The sequence below is a fragment of the Parambassis ranga genome, chromosome 20 (genome assembly GCF_900634625.1).
Source record: "Parambassis ranga chromosome 20, fParRan2.1, whole genome shotgun sequence".
Classification (NCBI taxonomy): Eukaryota; Metazoa; Chordata; class Actinopteri; family Ambassidae; genus Parambassis; species Parambassis ranga.
The window spans coordinates 9,894,643-9,909,569 of record NC_041040.1 but is presented as its reverse complement, the minus strand read 5'-3'; the positions used below and the strand labels follow the sequence as shown (position 1 = coordinate 9,909,569).

The 14,927-nt window shown below is 42.0% G+C and overlaps 2 protein-coding genes and 2 non-coding genes across 4 annotated transcripts in view; 3 read left to right on the top strand and 1 right to left on the bottom strand.

Annotated features, from left to right (window-relative positions):
* The window catches only part of LOC114453504 (rab effector MyRIP-like), an 86,098-nt gene extending 77,177 nt beyond the window's left edge, over nt 1-8,921 (top strand). Inside the window, 10 exon segments of the mRNA XM_028433429.1 lie at nt 126-592; nt 594-653; nt 827-976; nt 1,133-1,882; nt 2,093-2,155; nt 4,091-4,279; nt 4,362-4,523; nt 4,666-4,761; nt 5,315-5,375; nt 6,087-8,921. Of these exon segments, the coding sequence (XP_028289230.1) occupies nt 126-592; nt 594-653; nt 827-976; nt 1,133-1,882; nt 2,093-2,155; nt 4,091-4,279; nt 4,362-4,523; nt 4,666-4,761; nt 5,315-5,375; nt 6,087-6,130 (2,042 nt within the window). The 3' untranslated portion in view covers nt 6,131-8,921.
* Nucleotides 8,922-9,234: 313 nt separating this feature from the next.
* On the bottom strand, nt 9,235-10,159 carry prlh2 (prolactin releasing hormone 2). The gene is made up of 2 exons (XM_028433338.1): nt 9,994-10,159; nt 9,235-9,440 (listed from the first exon to the last, which is right to left on the bottom strand). The coding sequence occupies exons 1-2, from the start codon at nt 10,157-10,159 to the stop codon at nt 9,235-9,237; spliced, it is 372 nt and encodes a 123-aa protein (XP_028289139.1).
* Nucleotides 10,160-12,377: 2,218 nt separating this feature from the next.
* trnar-ccg (transfer RNA arginine (anticodon CCG)) lies at nt 12,378-12,450 on the top strand. Its single transcript has one exon. It is a non-coding gene; the product is annotated as a tRNA-Arg (tRNA).
* A 439-nt stretch (nt 12,451-12,889) lies between these two features.
* Nucleotides 12,890-12,962, top strand: trnar-ccg (transfer RNA arginine (anticodon CCG)). Its single transcript has one exon. It is a non-coding gene; the product is annotated as a tRNA-Arg (tRNA).
* Nucleotides 12,963-14,927: the final 1,965 nt, after the last annotated feature.

The following is a 14,927-nucleotide window of genomic DNA, read 5'->3' as shown; positions in this document are numbered from 1 at the left end:
AATGTTCTCAGTGGTAACATACATCATTCTGCTTTCTTATTAACTTTCTGTACCTTGCATATTGCAGTCACAATAAACCCAAAATATGCTGTTTCTGAGCTACCTGACTGCTGATGTCCATCCAGGTGCGTCCTCGGTGCTCCAGAGCCCTGACGGAAACTGGATCGCTCTGCACAGCTCTCAGCTGTCTCGGCCTAGCCTGCTTACCAAGAGGAAGAGTCTGGTTTTTAGCGTATTGGAAAAGGAGTCTGGTGTTGTCTCCGCATACGATGAGATGGGATCTGACTCTGAGGAAGATGACGAAGGAGGCTGGGGTGCAGCGCTGAGACAGTTCAGGCGCAAGCTGTCAGACGAGACTTACTACACAGACTCGCAGCACGACCCAGAGTGGACGTATACCCAGCACCCTCCCATTACATCACCGTCATCCGGCCAGTACACCAACACAGAGACTCTCAATTCAGACTCAGAAGCTTCATCAGTGCTGTCAGCATGTCCTCGCAAACCCCCTCACAACTTGTTGACAAAGAAAGGACCGCCAGATACTCACCTGCACCCTCATCACCAGCCACTCTACCACCAACACCTTCAGCCAAAACTTCTCCCCATATCCAGTCCACTCAGAGGCGCTGGATGTGAACTTTAATCCAAAGGTGATATAACTGTACATTCATTTATACAGCAGCCATAAAACAAGGTCAGAATAGATCATACACAGGAAATGACACAAGTTGGTTGGACTTCAAAAGCTGTGACTACATATGTTTATTTTGAAGGTAAAGGTAGAACTAAATGCAAAAAAAACATCATTTTTTTGCGTTCTCAGGTGATGGGAGACAGCAGCGAGGCTGAGGAGAGGCAGATTGACCCCGTCAGACGATCACGGCGACGCAGGAAAAGCAAGAGAGAGTCGTCCACAGAGCAGAGCAGGCCTGGAAGCCAGAGCCATGCACAGCCCATCTACCCCTTAGCACAGGTAACATATCATACCATTGTTTTCACAGTGATAATTTAGAAGTTGTTATATTCATTGCAGATTTAGTTTTGGCTGTAAAATATAGTTTCTTCATTGTATAGCTCAGGCACTTTACTCAGGCATATTTCTCTTTATGCATCTCTACCCACATTCAAGGAGAACAGCGGCTTTCTGCTAAATGCCCTGCTGAAAAGAGGTTTAAGTGAGGAGCAGCCAGTACCTGACCCTGTGTCAGCAGCCACAGCTGCAGCAGACGCCTTCAAATTAGATGCCATGACACCTGAGCCAGAGGACTTGGACACGGTGGCACCAAACTCGCCAGTCCCTAGCCCACCTCCACCCCAGTCTTTAGTTCCAGGGCCTCAGTTTTCCTTGGGGCCTGGATTCTCTCCTGCAGACCCTCTGGAAGAGGAGCTACGATCCAGACTCAGCCAGCTGGTCAGCCGTGCCAACAGCAAAGACAACAGCTCCTCTGGAGAGGAGTGTGCACAGAAGAGGCCCATGGACAAACAGATGGAAAAAGAAAGTGACAGACAGAGTGTGAAACAGAGGTCAAAAGGCACAGACAGAGAAAGGCACCGGGCAAGTGACAAGTTCATAGAGCAAGCAACTGAAGCAGTGGAAGAAATGAATGGACCAGAAATGATAAGAAGTCAGAGGCTAGTAACAAGTGTTTCAATGAGAGAGGAGGGAAGAGTGAGGGAGAGGAGGTTAGAGAGAGCAGGAGGGAGTTTAAAAGAGAAGGTAGACGACCAGGAACAAAAGAGAGGAGACAAACGAGACTCCAACAGACAAAGTAAGAAAGACGGAAGAGGACAAAAAGGTGGAGCAAAGAGGAGTGGATCCAGTGCCAGTTCACCTGCTGTTTCACCTTCTTCCCAGGAGGGGGCACTGTCAAACAACCAGGTGAGGAGTGGATTTGATTTCAGTAATTTTCTGCCTCTGTTTTGGCTGCTTTTTGATTTTCTCATTTTGCTGTTTTACCATCTCACCCTGCTCTTTTATTGTGTGTTTGTGTGGCAATCAATGGTCTCTGTCCCTCATCTGGTGTTGTCCTCGTTTGGCTGTGTTCCCCTTCTGTTTTGTCTGCTCTTTGTGTGACTGTGTGTGTGTCAGGTAGGACAAAATAACTTGGAGCAACAGCAGAGGCGTCAGTTACTCTCCTCTGTCTTACAGCAGGTGAGATAAAATAGCTAGAAAGCAAAGACACGATGCATGCAATCATTAAACAGAACATCAACTATACAATATGACTGTGTGAAGTGGCCTAATATTTGGCTTATTTTTGCAAGTAATGCACACAGTAGACAAGTTCATTAGAGAAATTATAGTTACCCTTCCTTCCTTGTTACTTTGTCGCTGATGTCTTCATCATCATCTTTGTCTGCTCTGTTTCAATGAAATCTTTTTAAATGGTAGCATTGACACATTACAATACTCTTTTCTAAACTCTTTTCTCACTTTTAAAACTAAAAAATAGATGAAACCTAAGTTAAAATTAACACAAAAGTTTTTAACCATGTTCTTGCATGGAAAACAATGTTTCAATAATTCACTCTAGTCATGAAGAACCCACAAAACTGTGGTGGATACACACATACACACACTTGGTCTGAGGCGTTGGGTTTGATGTCAGTCACTAGACTCATTATGAGGGCTCCTATAAGTACTGCTTGCCTCTTACACAGTACATGACAAGATATTTGTCACTTTTTAGTGAATATAGTCAATAATTAATCCTAAATTATTGATGTAAATATAATGGGGTAGGCTTTAGATTTCAGCTTTAACACAGTAACTAACTTTTATTTCCTTTCCATCCTCCACAGTGACTCATTTTTCTATATTAATGCAAGAAACTGATCATTTTTAATGCAATCTGTCTTTTAAAGTCAGTGTCATTGAGATGTGTGTCAGTGTGTTTGATCTGTGTGACGATGGCGAGGGCCTTTGGAGTGGATGAAAACATTACCACTCATGTATTGATCAACCCAAATCAATATCTCAGATCATCCATCTGTGAATTTCCGTCTTTTTGAGATCGCTGTATTGGTTTTCTTTTTTCTTTTTGTGATAACTGCCCCTCATCTCTTTCTCAGCCCCCTACCAGCCTCTCTTGTCATCATCTAAAACACTGGCACTAGGAAGGATCAATATGCTCCGATCCCACTGATCAAAGCTTCAGCCAGTGATTCATTCATTATTGAATAACATCTGTCCCTCTTTACTGGCCTTTCCTGTTCTTGCTTGGTGTTTTCATCAGTTCAGGAGAACAAGAATAACAGCTGTGACATCTTGGTGTGAATTATCATGTGTCTCAGACAACCTGAGTTTGGAACAAAGTTTGGATTTGGATGAAGGAATTGGCAGTTTTTATTTGTCAAAAACATTTTAATTTGGTTGTGAGAGATCTCTGCCAAGTGATGTGCGTCTGTTTTAATGAAAGAACACTTTATGAATTCAAAGTTCAAAACAAAACTTTCATCAGCCGTTTTTATTTGATTAGCTGTTTAAAACTAGTAAAATATTTTAAATACACTGGATTATTTCAACATTTATTATATCATCTTTATTTTTGTTCTGGCTTTACAACTAATATTCTTGAAATAGAAATTCTTTTCTCCCTCCATTGTTTTCTCTTTCAAGTCCAGCAGATTGCAGAGCACATATATATATGTGTGTGTCACCTGTAGATGTGTGTGTGTCACCATGTGTGTGTTTCAGGAGCTCAGGCTGCTGATAAAAATGCAAAGCCTCATTATCTTTATTTGCTTCCCTTCATTTTGAAATGGGATGTTTTTCCTTCCCTAATGATTGTATAATGTTCTAAAATTGTATATTTGCATAATTGTGTTTTGTTACGTGCCTTGGCTTCCAAAATGAAGGATAGGCCTATTTCTCATTATCATTTTAATTAGTTACACTACATTAAGCCCTTGTTTTGTCCTCAACGTTAGGACTACAGATGTTATATATGTGTTTCCCATGTTTCCTATGCTCACATGTTAAGCCTTTATTCTCACAGCGTCACTGATCTTTTTTTTTTTCATGTCTGATTCTGATCTTTGTGGATGTTTCACTGTTAATCATTGCTTCCATTTTTATGTCAAGCAGAAGTACTCGGCGGCTTCACTCTGCAGCATCACCACAGAGGTGCTGAAGGTTTTGAACGCTACAGAGGAACTGATTGGTGAGGCGGGAGGTGAGAACTACACCCCTTCTGAGTCCATGAGTGCTTCTCCCATATCCAATAGCTCCGAGACCCGCAGGCTGGACCAGAGGCTGACCAAGATGGAGGAAAATGTAAGCACCTCAGTCTGATAGCTTCACCTCCGGGACATGTTAAGAGGGGATAAACGTTTAGCCCTTCTCCTCCTCTGTTCAGGTGTACCTGGCTGCTGGTGCTGTCTATGGCCTTGAGGGGGCGCTGGGGGACCTGGAGCAGTGTGCTCGTAGTATTAGCAGTGGGACCTCAGACACAGAGCTGGCCTTCCTGGAAGACCAGGTGGCTACTGCAGCTGCTCAGGTCCAGCAGTCTGAACTACAGGTACTGGAGGGGATTAATGATCATTATTAGTGATCAATCGATCATAACCTTTTCTACATAATTTACTGACTAAAAATGAGCAAAGATAACAAATACGATTACGTAAGAAGTCTCCCTAAACTAATCCTTTTTGTGCTTCAAGATATCAAACATTGAGGCCAGGATATCAGCTCTGAAAACAGCTGGGTTAAACGTGACTTCCTGCAATCGCTTCTCCAAATACAAGCCAAAGTCTAAGGTACAACAAGAAAGTATTGACAGTATTGATTACTCCTTTTGCATCAGTGCAAACTGCATGCCAGTTCTGGGCTGTGCTCGTGTCAGCTGACATTTGCAAATCTTTAAAAAACCTCTTTATCATTCAAACGTTGAAACCAATGTGAAATTGTGGTTCTTGGTTATAGAAAGGAAAAGTATTGGTGTCGCTCCGGAGCCAGTTGTCCTGGCTGATTGTCTGTGTTTTGCCTCAGAGGCACAAAGAATTGCTTAGAATTAAGACACCAATCCTCCACAGCCGAGGCACGAAGCCAACATGGAACTGCCAAAATCTCCTGTTTCTCAAGTGGCTACTTGAGGCCGGCTCTAAAAGAAAAAAGAGTCGATCCCCATAGACTTCCATGTTAAAATACTTCTGTGTGACATCATAAAGGGTTTATCTAATTTACATACAGGTCATGTTCACAAGCAGAGCAGGTGGAAAAGGGGTTAATGTGGTATTAGCGTGTTAAATAGCTGAAGGTTTGATATTTAAAATGGGAAACAAGGTTTTAATAATAATTCTTTTATTACAGCCTCAAACCCTGGACTCATCACGCCATCAGAGGAGGAAGCTTCCAGCGCCTCCACTGAAAGGTACTAAACTAGGCTGTTATTAGTCAACTTGGAGAAAACCAAGCAAACTGAATATACAGACAAATCTGCATCTAATAATTTATATAAATAAACTTATATGGTAAAAATCTCACTCTTAATACTCCTAATAAGCTTTTGTTTATCATACAAGTGAGTCTGCTGACTTCTACACATTAATACAGCCCTGTGTGTGAGATGGAAAGTGAAACAAGGATCCACTTTTATTCATCTTTAGTTATCACACATTTCACACTTTGTCCTGAGAGAAGAGATAGACCGCTGAATGGATGTAAAAAGTGAATACATTTGCTAAAAGGAGACTAAGTAACTGAAAAGCCCCATTAGATGTAAAGCAGCCAAATGGAAACACACACAGTGCAGGAGGACGAGGAAGTCGGGTCCTTTTCATGTCAGTGAATGGCCTTTTTTCTGTTAGGGCTTTCTTTATCTTCTTTTTTTCCCCCTCGAGCAGTATCCACACAATAGCTCTGATTCAGGGTGGCTTTTTCAGCATGGCTCCAAATACAGACAGCAGACAGGACAATGGAGCAAAATCAGTGACCAAGACGTGTAATCATTAGTTTGTCCTTTCTACCAGCTCATCATACAGCATGCTCTAAATTTAAGGCTGGGGAGAATCAGCTGTGTTCATTCATGTCATATATATATTACTGATGTTTTCAGGGTAACCCTGCCTGTTCTGCATTTCAGAAAAGTCGGAGCCAGAGCAGCAGGTGAAAGTGTTTCGGCCATAGTGACAGTCAACAGCACAACGTGTCCCTCAGGGCCACGTCGGAGCCCCGGGGACGGGGGGCCACTCACATCCAGTGCCTTTACCCAGCGTCTGCCTCCAGCTCGCGGCCAAGCAGGGGCCATCACCTGCGCTGTGTGACCCACCCAGCAAACACCTCAAGAATATGACTGGTTCTTTCCCTTTCATTCATTCTCAATAATACTGAACGTCCTGCGAGGGTGACTGCACAGTCAGTGTCTCTGCCTTAAAATCTGCAAACACTCCTCATAATCCAACTCAAAAAGAATAACTGTACAGACCAAGAACAACTCCTTTCCCTTTTCTATCTGTTTGCAAGAGTGTTGTGATTTAATGTACAATGAAGCTGTGGAAAAATCATGTGAAACTTTGTGTGATTTGTCGTCCCAAAAAGAGGCTGAGCCGAGTTTTATACTGCATCTTCTCTCTCGCCAAATGAAATGTCATCAGGATATTGAATCATGCTGTAGCCCCATTCAGAGCTTTGTGTTCCAACGATTGTCAGTTTTCACACACATCAGACGGTAGTCCTCATCTGGGGGTGATTGTAACACTTTTATTATTTTTGGCCATTTTAATCACTTACCAGAAAATTTCTTACCAGTCTTTGGATAATTGGCTTTCTCTCTGAGTTGAATAATAATAATAATCACACCAGTTGTCATTATTCTAAGGCTGGATGTATACTTGCTTTCAGACAACACATTTGTTCCTACATACTTCTTTATGTAGGAACCGTGTTACTGGAGGAGAGGACCCGTCACTGACAGAACTGTTCAGCCGTCTGAAGCTTTTAGTGCAACATTTTTCACTGTAAATTGACATTAATAGTTTCCATTTATGTTGCAGGTCTCCATGGAAATTAGGCTATTATATGATAATAATCCTTTGCCAGGGATCTTAGCAAACAGCCTGTTTGTCACGTGGCTGTGGCACTGACACATCGTACACACTTTCTCTTCACACAAAGAGATAAAAGCAAGTATATCTCCAGCTTAAGAAACTGTGCAGCCAGCAGTTGTTTAACTTAGCTTAGCTTAGCATAAAGACAGGAAGAAACATCTAGCCTGACTAAATACTGTTTCCAGAATCCCTTTATTCAGCTCTGTTTTGGTTTCTACCAGTTTGTGAGAGGAGCAGTGAACATGCTGTGTGTACTTTATGCCTGATCTTTGGGACTAAGTTGCATTTACAGCACAGATTTGTGGCTTCATCACCACAAACAGCTTCTTTCACATTGAAGTTTGACATATTATTATGCTACCTTTGGACTGAACTAAAGTTCCAGCCTTTAAGCTAAGCTAGGCAACTGCTGGCAGTTCCTACAGTAGTTAGCATCATGTGTATTTAGCATCCAGACAATTTACAGAACAGTGTTCTCTCCTCTATGTAGAAAAGGATTTTATATACAACTGATTCATTGATTCATGAACACATACATGGCCTAGTATATGGCCCGAATGCTGGAGACTACCACATTTAAATAATCAGTCTCTTCCTGTTTTCAGGCCACCTCTTTTCCTCTCTGTCACCCTCTCTGTTTACGTTCAAACTTCGTGGCCTTTCAGTTGAACAAACTTTCATGTTTTCCCTTTTCTCGGGTCACGTCTGAACTTTTGTGTTGCGTTCAGAAAATCTTGTAAAGATTTTTACATAATGAAGTCTGACGGGCTATATAACAAATGCCATGAAACCATGATTTTGTTACAAGCAGTTTATTTTTGTACTTAACTGAACGTTTTTATGCAATACCACTGAAAAATAGGTACTATTGCAAATTAAAGGCTTTATTCTCACCTCAAAGTACCCCCCCCCCCCCCCTCCTCAGTCAGTCCTGTCAGAGTCTCTCATGTGTGATGACTCAAAGCGCTTTCAGTGTAAGCCTGCATTTACCATTTGATATTCTGCCAGCAATGATGATGGTAAATACTGCAAAAACACAGGTGACAAGAGGCATGTCCTTTGGAGTGGCTAATGATTCATACTCCTTAAACAGTAGATTTGAGAATACTGCCTTTCATTTTTAGGTGATTTTTCTTTACTCCTCCTACATTAGCCTGGATCTCAGTTAGTCATGCATATGCTGGTCGAGGTTTTTTTGCTTTGGCTACAGCTAAAGAGCAGGGTTGGATGGTTCCTGATGGACTGCTTGAAAGGTGTGATGATCTTCTCTATGAATGCTCTACCTATTCTATTAGTGACCTTTTCATCCCAGCCTTTCACATCTATGAGTTTTTGCACATTGATCCTGTACTTTTGTTGATCTTGTTCTCCAGAGGTGTTGATGTATAAAAGCATGTTTCTGGTTTTATCAAATCGATGTAAAATCTCCCACGAGAAGCACAGCTGCCACAAAGGGTCCAATCATCAGTGTCCTGTATTTTTCTAATGTAAAAAAAAAAACAAAAAACAAATATTATCTCATCGCAGGATTTGTTAATATATGTATATGTGTGAAAAGATGGATATGATATAGAATAATGTGTTTATTGCCCAATCATAGTTGACAAATCTTTCAGTGTTGTGTGCAAGAGACTGTGTATAATTGTCATGACTTGTAGGGCTGGATTCACACAGGAAGTCTAATTGTTACAATGATATTCACACGCGGAGCTAAAAGCTCATTGTTCCTGTTTAAATCCAGTGTCTATGAAGAGGTGCACTGTGCACAGCTCCACAGGCGGGCCCATCCACTTTTATGTGCAATCGTTTGTTGCAATCCATATGACATGTTGGGGAAAATATTAACAAGCAAAAAATACAGATTCTCTATGTGCCACAGTATTCTGAGAAGAAAAAAAATGTACTATGAAATGAATAAAATTTGCAAACTTGAATGAACTTCATTTGAAAGGAACTGTTTGTAGTGCACCTGCAAACACAGAAAAAAACCGTCCGCACATGTAATGACAACATCTGGATTTATTAATCAATATATAATGCATTTTTTTTATTTACAGATACTTTCCATTGTGGATAAACATAACAGACACCAGAGAGAAATACAGTTAAGAGCAAAATAAGGATTTAAAAAAAAGAAATAAAATGAAGACAGAGTTTGTGGATGGATGGGAGGACAGCACGTTGTCACGGTAACCAATCCCCGTCCTCTCCATCAAGCACTTTACCGAGGTCCTCCTTGTTTCTGAGGCTGTTGAGGAGCAGCTCCAACGTCCTGACGACGGGCTGCATCCCACCGCTGCCCAGAGCACCAACACTGCTGTGTCTCTTCCCGAAGCGCCCGATGGGTCTCACCCCACGGCCCACATACCAGAAAGGGTCTATCTCTGGACCTGTATGCATCAAATGAAGTGAGGCATGTACATGATGTTAGCACTTTGAAAACAGATGTTCACTGTTGGGATAATAGTATACACCACATGTTAGGGATAAACTCAAAGTCCTTTCTTACTGTCACTGAGCCACAGACTGAATCATGTTCTAAGCTGTTACTGACCAGATGTACTTATAATAACAGTTAATAATAAACTTTATCCCATCAGGGTGTTACTAAAACATACAGTTAACAGTGGTAACACATTCTCTAATGTGTGTAAATCACAGTAAAAGTCATGAAACATGTTTTTTTTTTCTTGAGACTCTTCTCTCTCTGTCTAATGCTGTGAATTCTTTCCTGAGATTACAGATCATTAATTTAAAGCTAAAATGACTTTATTGATAATACATTTATATTTATCATTAAATTACTAACTCAAGCAGAAAAAATTTAGATTATAAGCTTAAAATAAATTAAAATAAGTTTTGCTTCTGTCTTCAGCTGAAGTTAGCCGTCTGAGAATAAGACTTGTATTATTATAATAATAATATTAACAAAGCGGTTCTTACTTCTGTTGTCGACATTGTGAACAATGTGGAAGTCGTGCTCCACGGTGGTGCTGTGAGCGCGGCTGAAGCTGGAGGAGAGGACGAGGAGCAGCGCCAGAGCCACGGGCAGCCAGCGGCTCGTCAGGAGGACGCAGTGACGGACATCAGCCGCTCTCCCGGGCAGCATGCTGTGAAGTCTCTGCAAGGCACTGGAGAGGGAGGAGACACGGCCGTGAGTAACTTCTGACTTTTACTTGGTTGGTTGTTTTTAAAGGAACGAAATATAATTTAAAAAAATATTATATATTAAAAATATTAACGTAAGATCAACGACCATTACGAATTAAAAGAAAAAAAAGATAAAACATAATTTATAAGAGATTCAAAAATACAACAAAGCCTCAAAAAATATGTTTTAAGCTTCTTTGCTGAGCAACTCAGATAAAATCAGTTCACTACAAAGTCCCCATATTTCTCTTCACAATTGCTGTAGTCAGAATTTAATAATTTTAGAAATAATGTCCCTTTTATTGATAATTCAGCCACATGGTTAAAAATAAATAGCATAAAATAATCTTTAGTTTTGCTGTAAAAAGAATAAGACAGAATGTAAATCTCAGATATACATACCCTGAACTTTGGTAACAGGTTGAGGTCAGTCGGTGGAGGTCTGGAGTCCTTGTTGTCGTGCAGGTGTGCTCCAGCTTATATATCCATGCTGTCCATGAGGTTGTTGGATGATGAATCAAGAACGTCAGTCACACACACACTGATCCTAGACCACAGGATGCATCAGCCCTCCTCCCACTCTTTTAATCCCTGCTTTTTAAGCGTGGAGCTTGGGTTTTTGGAGTTTTCCTGATGTCTGTCACGCAGCAGAGCGGTCCATCAGGAAGTCAATGACATGCAGACACCTTTAAATTAGTCAATATGGGGTGGGGGGGCACAAGTAGGTCTGTCAGACAGTGACCTGGAGCTGTGGTGGGCGTTTTTTGATGAGCCTTTCATCCATCAGCTTGATTACAAGGCAGGAGACAATCAGCTGTTGCGAAAGCTGCCACCTTTCAGGGCAGAAATGTCTGTGTTACACATGACAGAGATGAGTCACAAGGTGAGAAGCAGTCCATCCGAGTCTGGAAAGGTCAAGAAAATGTGACAGCACATGTAACAGTTGATGAAAAATGATGAATTTAGTCATGTGACCCAAACAAAACAGAAACAGGTGCTCTGATGTGTGTTTTATGACTTAACCTGAGTGCACCTTTGAAACCCAAATGTATTGATGCATACATGTGTATATATGTTGAGAATCTGGAGTGCACATTGTGAATCTCTGTTCCAGGTAGCTACACTAAATACCAGTGGATGTGATGCAAACAGATGTGTCCACAAATGTGTGCACAGCTCCACCTCAGGGCAGTGCACCTTGCTTCTCCTCCGCAGATGAGGGCAGCCGTAACTTCGTCATGGACTGAGATCAGATTGTGTGATTGCAGCGGTGTGCGACTGCAATAATGAGGAGATAACTACCTGAGGATGTGTAATCACAGCACAACATGGAAACATCCAGAAATAATAAAACCTAAATTTGATTTATGAGAAAGGGGGGGGGGGGAGGGTGTAAACAAAGTTTGTGATTGGTTGTTTAGCTCACTCACAGGTGGCAGTGTGTGGGCCAAGACATGGTGTTGGTGGTGTTACATGTATCAGAGACATTCACATGTGAAAAGCACATGCAGTTTCTGTGAATAGACCATGATCATCATGCTTCATTGTTCCAAATGAAAAATCCACATTTGATTGAAACACATCGTGAGGCCATTCAAGCTGGCTACCACCTCACGCCTGTGACGGTGATTCTGTGAATGGAGACGGAGGATCATCCCTGTCAGCAGGGGGTGACTGTACAGACTTCCACCTGCGTGATGATTGTGAGTAATATGTGTGACGGCACAAGCAAGAAACGTCATATCACACCATTGTGTCCTTATATCTGCAGAAGTCTTGTTATTGTTGGTGAGTCCTGGGGGGTTCGGTATTGATTGAGAAACCCGTGCTTGCAGAATGATTAACAGCTTGATCTGGCTAAATCATTCCCCTTTTGTGCTACAGTATATTTTGTTAACTGCCTCACAATCCGTGACCTACACAGTGCGTAGGCTGGGACGTGTTTGGTTTACTAAAAAGACAGTCAGCAAGTGAAGACATTTACTGTTGAGCTTTCATTCACAGCAACTGTTATTTCTGTTGCCAACTTATCAATCCCTCGCTCTTTGTTTCACAGGATCGCACACATCTCAGTGGCCTTTCTGAGATTTTATTAAGAACATACATACAGAGCTGATAAACCATCACCGAAAGATGATATTTCTCCGAGAAATCAATGGCTGATTGAACAACAGAGAGGCCCAGTGGCCTAATGGATAAGGCATCAGCCTCCGGAGCTGGGGATTGTGGGTTCAAGTCCCACCTGGGTCAGGATTTATGCATCTAAACAACATATGAATGTCACAACAGTCTTTCTTGTGTAGACACAGCTTCATGTCCACAGAAATGACTTATTGATGGAACTGAAACATACAGAAACTGTACAACAGAGCCATGAAGACTTCTTGAGAAAAGAAAGTAATCGCCTTGCATTTTCTATTTTTCACAGTATCCATGATCTTAGCTTCCCACTCTTAATTGTGAATCTGTACTTATTGGTTGTAGATGCTCAGGAAATCAAGTGTTGCTCAGTTAGCCTGTATTCGGGTGATGTTGTGTTTAAGTGTCATATTGATGTTATTATGAGGTGTATTCATTTAGATAGAACTAAGTGGAACGTCATTGAAGGCTCAGGTGTGATACACAAGGCCCAAAACTGCTGAAAATATATGTTTTTCGGGGAAATTGGTGGCTGATTAAACAAAACAGAGGCCCAGTGGCCTAATGGATAAGGCATCAGCCTCCGGAGCTGGGGATTGTGGGTTCAAGTCCCACCTGGGTCAGAATTTATGCATCAAATTAATATGATGATATGAATGTCACAAAGGTAGCCTTTCTTGTGTAGATATCCCCCCAAATGATGCAGATGCAGGAAATGCAGAATGTAACACAAAATAAGGTCCTTTCTTTACTAGATACCTTGCTTATCTTTATATCATGTTTTTCAGAAGTGGAGAGCGGCAAGCAGTGTTCCGATACTTGGTGATGACACTGTGTTTGCTGATATGGACAGTACTCTTGCTGCTGATGTATTAGAAAGCAGAGCATGAAGAACACCATTGTCTGACCAGGAGACTGGCACCATACTGGAGGTCTGGGGAGAGGACTGCGTCCAGCTCACCCTGCAGGGTTTCCTGAAGAACTGACATGTTTGAGTACATCTCAAAGAAGATGAACGCACAAGGATTTATGAGAAGCAATGCTACATCCGTACAGGGGTCTTAAACATGGCTTCCTCCATGAAAAGTCAGTTCTTATTTATACTAAACAAGACTATCCTTTAGCTTGTTATTGAAATATTACTTAGATAAAGTAAAAATATTTAGATATAATTAGATAAGAAAAAAATGATTTTGTGTTCTGATAAAGGTTCTTAATGATTTTATAAAGGTTACATAATGCAGGATTTTGAACTTGCTTTCTGTTATTTACAGTGATTTCTGTAAAAAATAATTTGCTTTGCGAGCTTTTGAAGGGCTGCACCAAAAACAAACACATCTTCATGCAGACATCTCAGGTCATGGCCAGCCAGTGCTGCACATGCACTCCTGAGCAGTGTCAGTCTAGGATCAGGAGGCTGAGGGCCAATTTCAGACTCAGGCAGATACATTCCTATCCACATTGTTAACCAGTCTTATCATCTAACCGACCACAGTTTGTGAGAGCCCAGAACTGTGTGTCTGACCTGCTCACCTGTAACACGGGTGCCCCTCAGGGGACCGTCCTGGCCCCCTTTCTCTTCACCCTCTACACGTCGGACTTCAGACACAACACTGACGGCTGTGTGCTGCAGAAGTTCTCTGATGACACTGCGATTGTTGGTCTCATCAGAGATGACGATGACGCGGAGTACAGAGGACTGACGCAGAACTTTGTGGACTGGTGTCAGCGAAACCACCTCCTGATCAATGCAGGGAAAACCAAGGAGATGGTGGTGGACTTTCGCAGACGACACTCAGCCCCCCCCTTACCGGTGAACATCCAGGGAATGGACATTGAGCAGGTGGACTCTTACAAATACCTGGGTGTTCACCTCAACAACAAACTGGACTGGACTCACAACACAGACGCACTGTACAGGAAGGGCCAGAGCAGGCTCTACCTGCTGAGGAGACTGCGGTCTTTTGGAGTGAAAGGGGCACTCCTGAAGACCTTTTATGACTCTGTGGTGGCATCAGTCATCATGTATGGTGTGGTCTGCTGGAACAGCAGCATCACTGAGAGGGAGAGGAAAGAAGCTGGACAGAGTCATCAGGAAGTCCAGCTCTGTCCTGGGCTGCTCTCTGGACTCAGTGCAGGAGGTGGGTGACAGGAGGGTCCTGGCAAAACTAACATCCATGCTGGACAATGAGTCCCACCCCCTGCAGGACACCCTGTCAGCCTGCAGAGCAGCTTCAGTGGCAGACTGCTCCACCCTCTGTGTGTGAAGGAGAGATACAGAAGGTCTTTCCTTCCTGCTGCTGTCAGACTCTATAATAAACACTTCTGATAGGAGCAATACTTACACACCACAGTGTGCTTTTATTTTACTGTTATTTATTTAGTTGCACTATGTACAGTTTATATACCATTTCTACCTCCACACACTGTGCAATAACTGTTAAATATGTAAACTGTTTATACTGTATATATCTTTTATTGGTAGCCTATTTTATATTGTATATATCTTTTTCCTAACTTATCCCTTGCTGTCTGTATGCCGTTGCAAAAATGCAATTTCCCCATTGTGGGACTAATAAAGGTTTCTT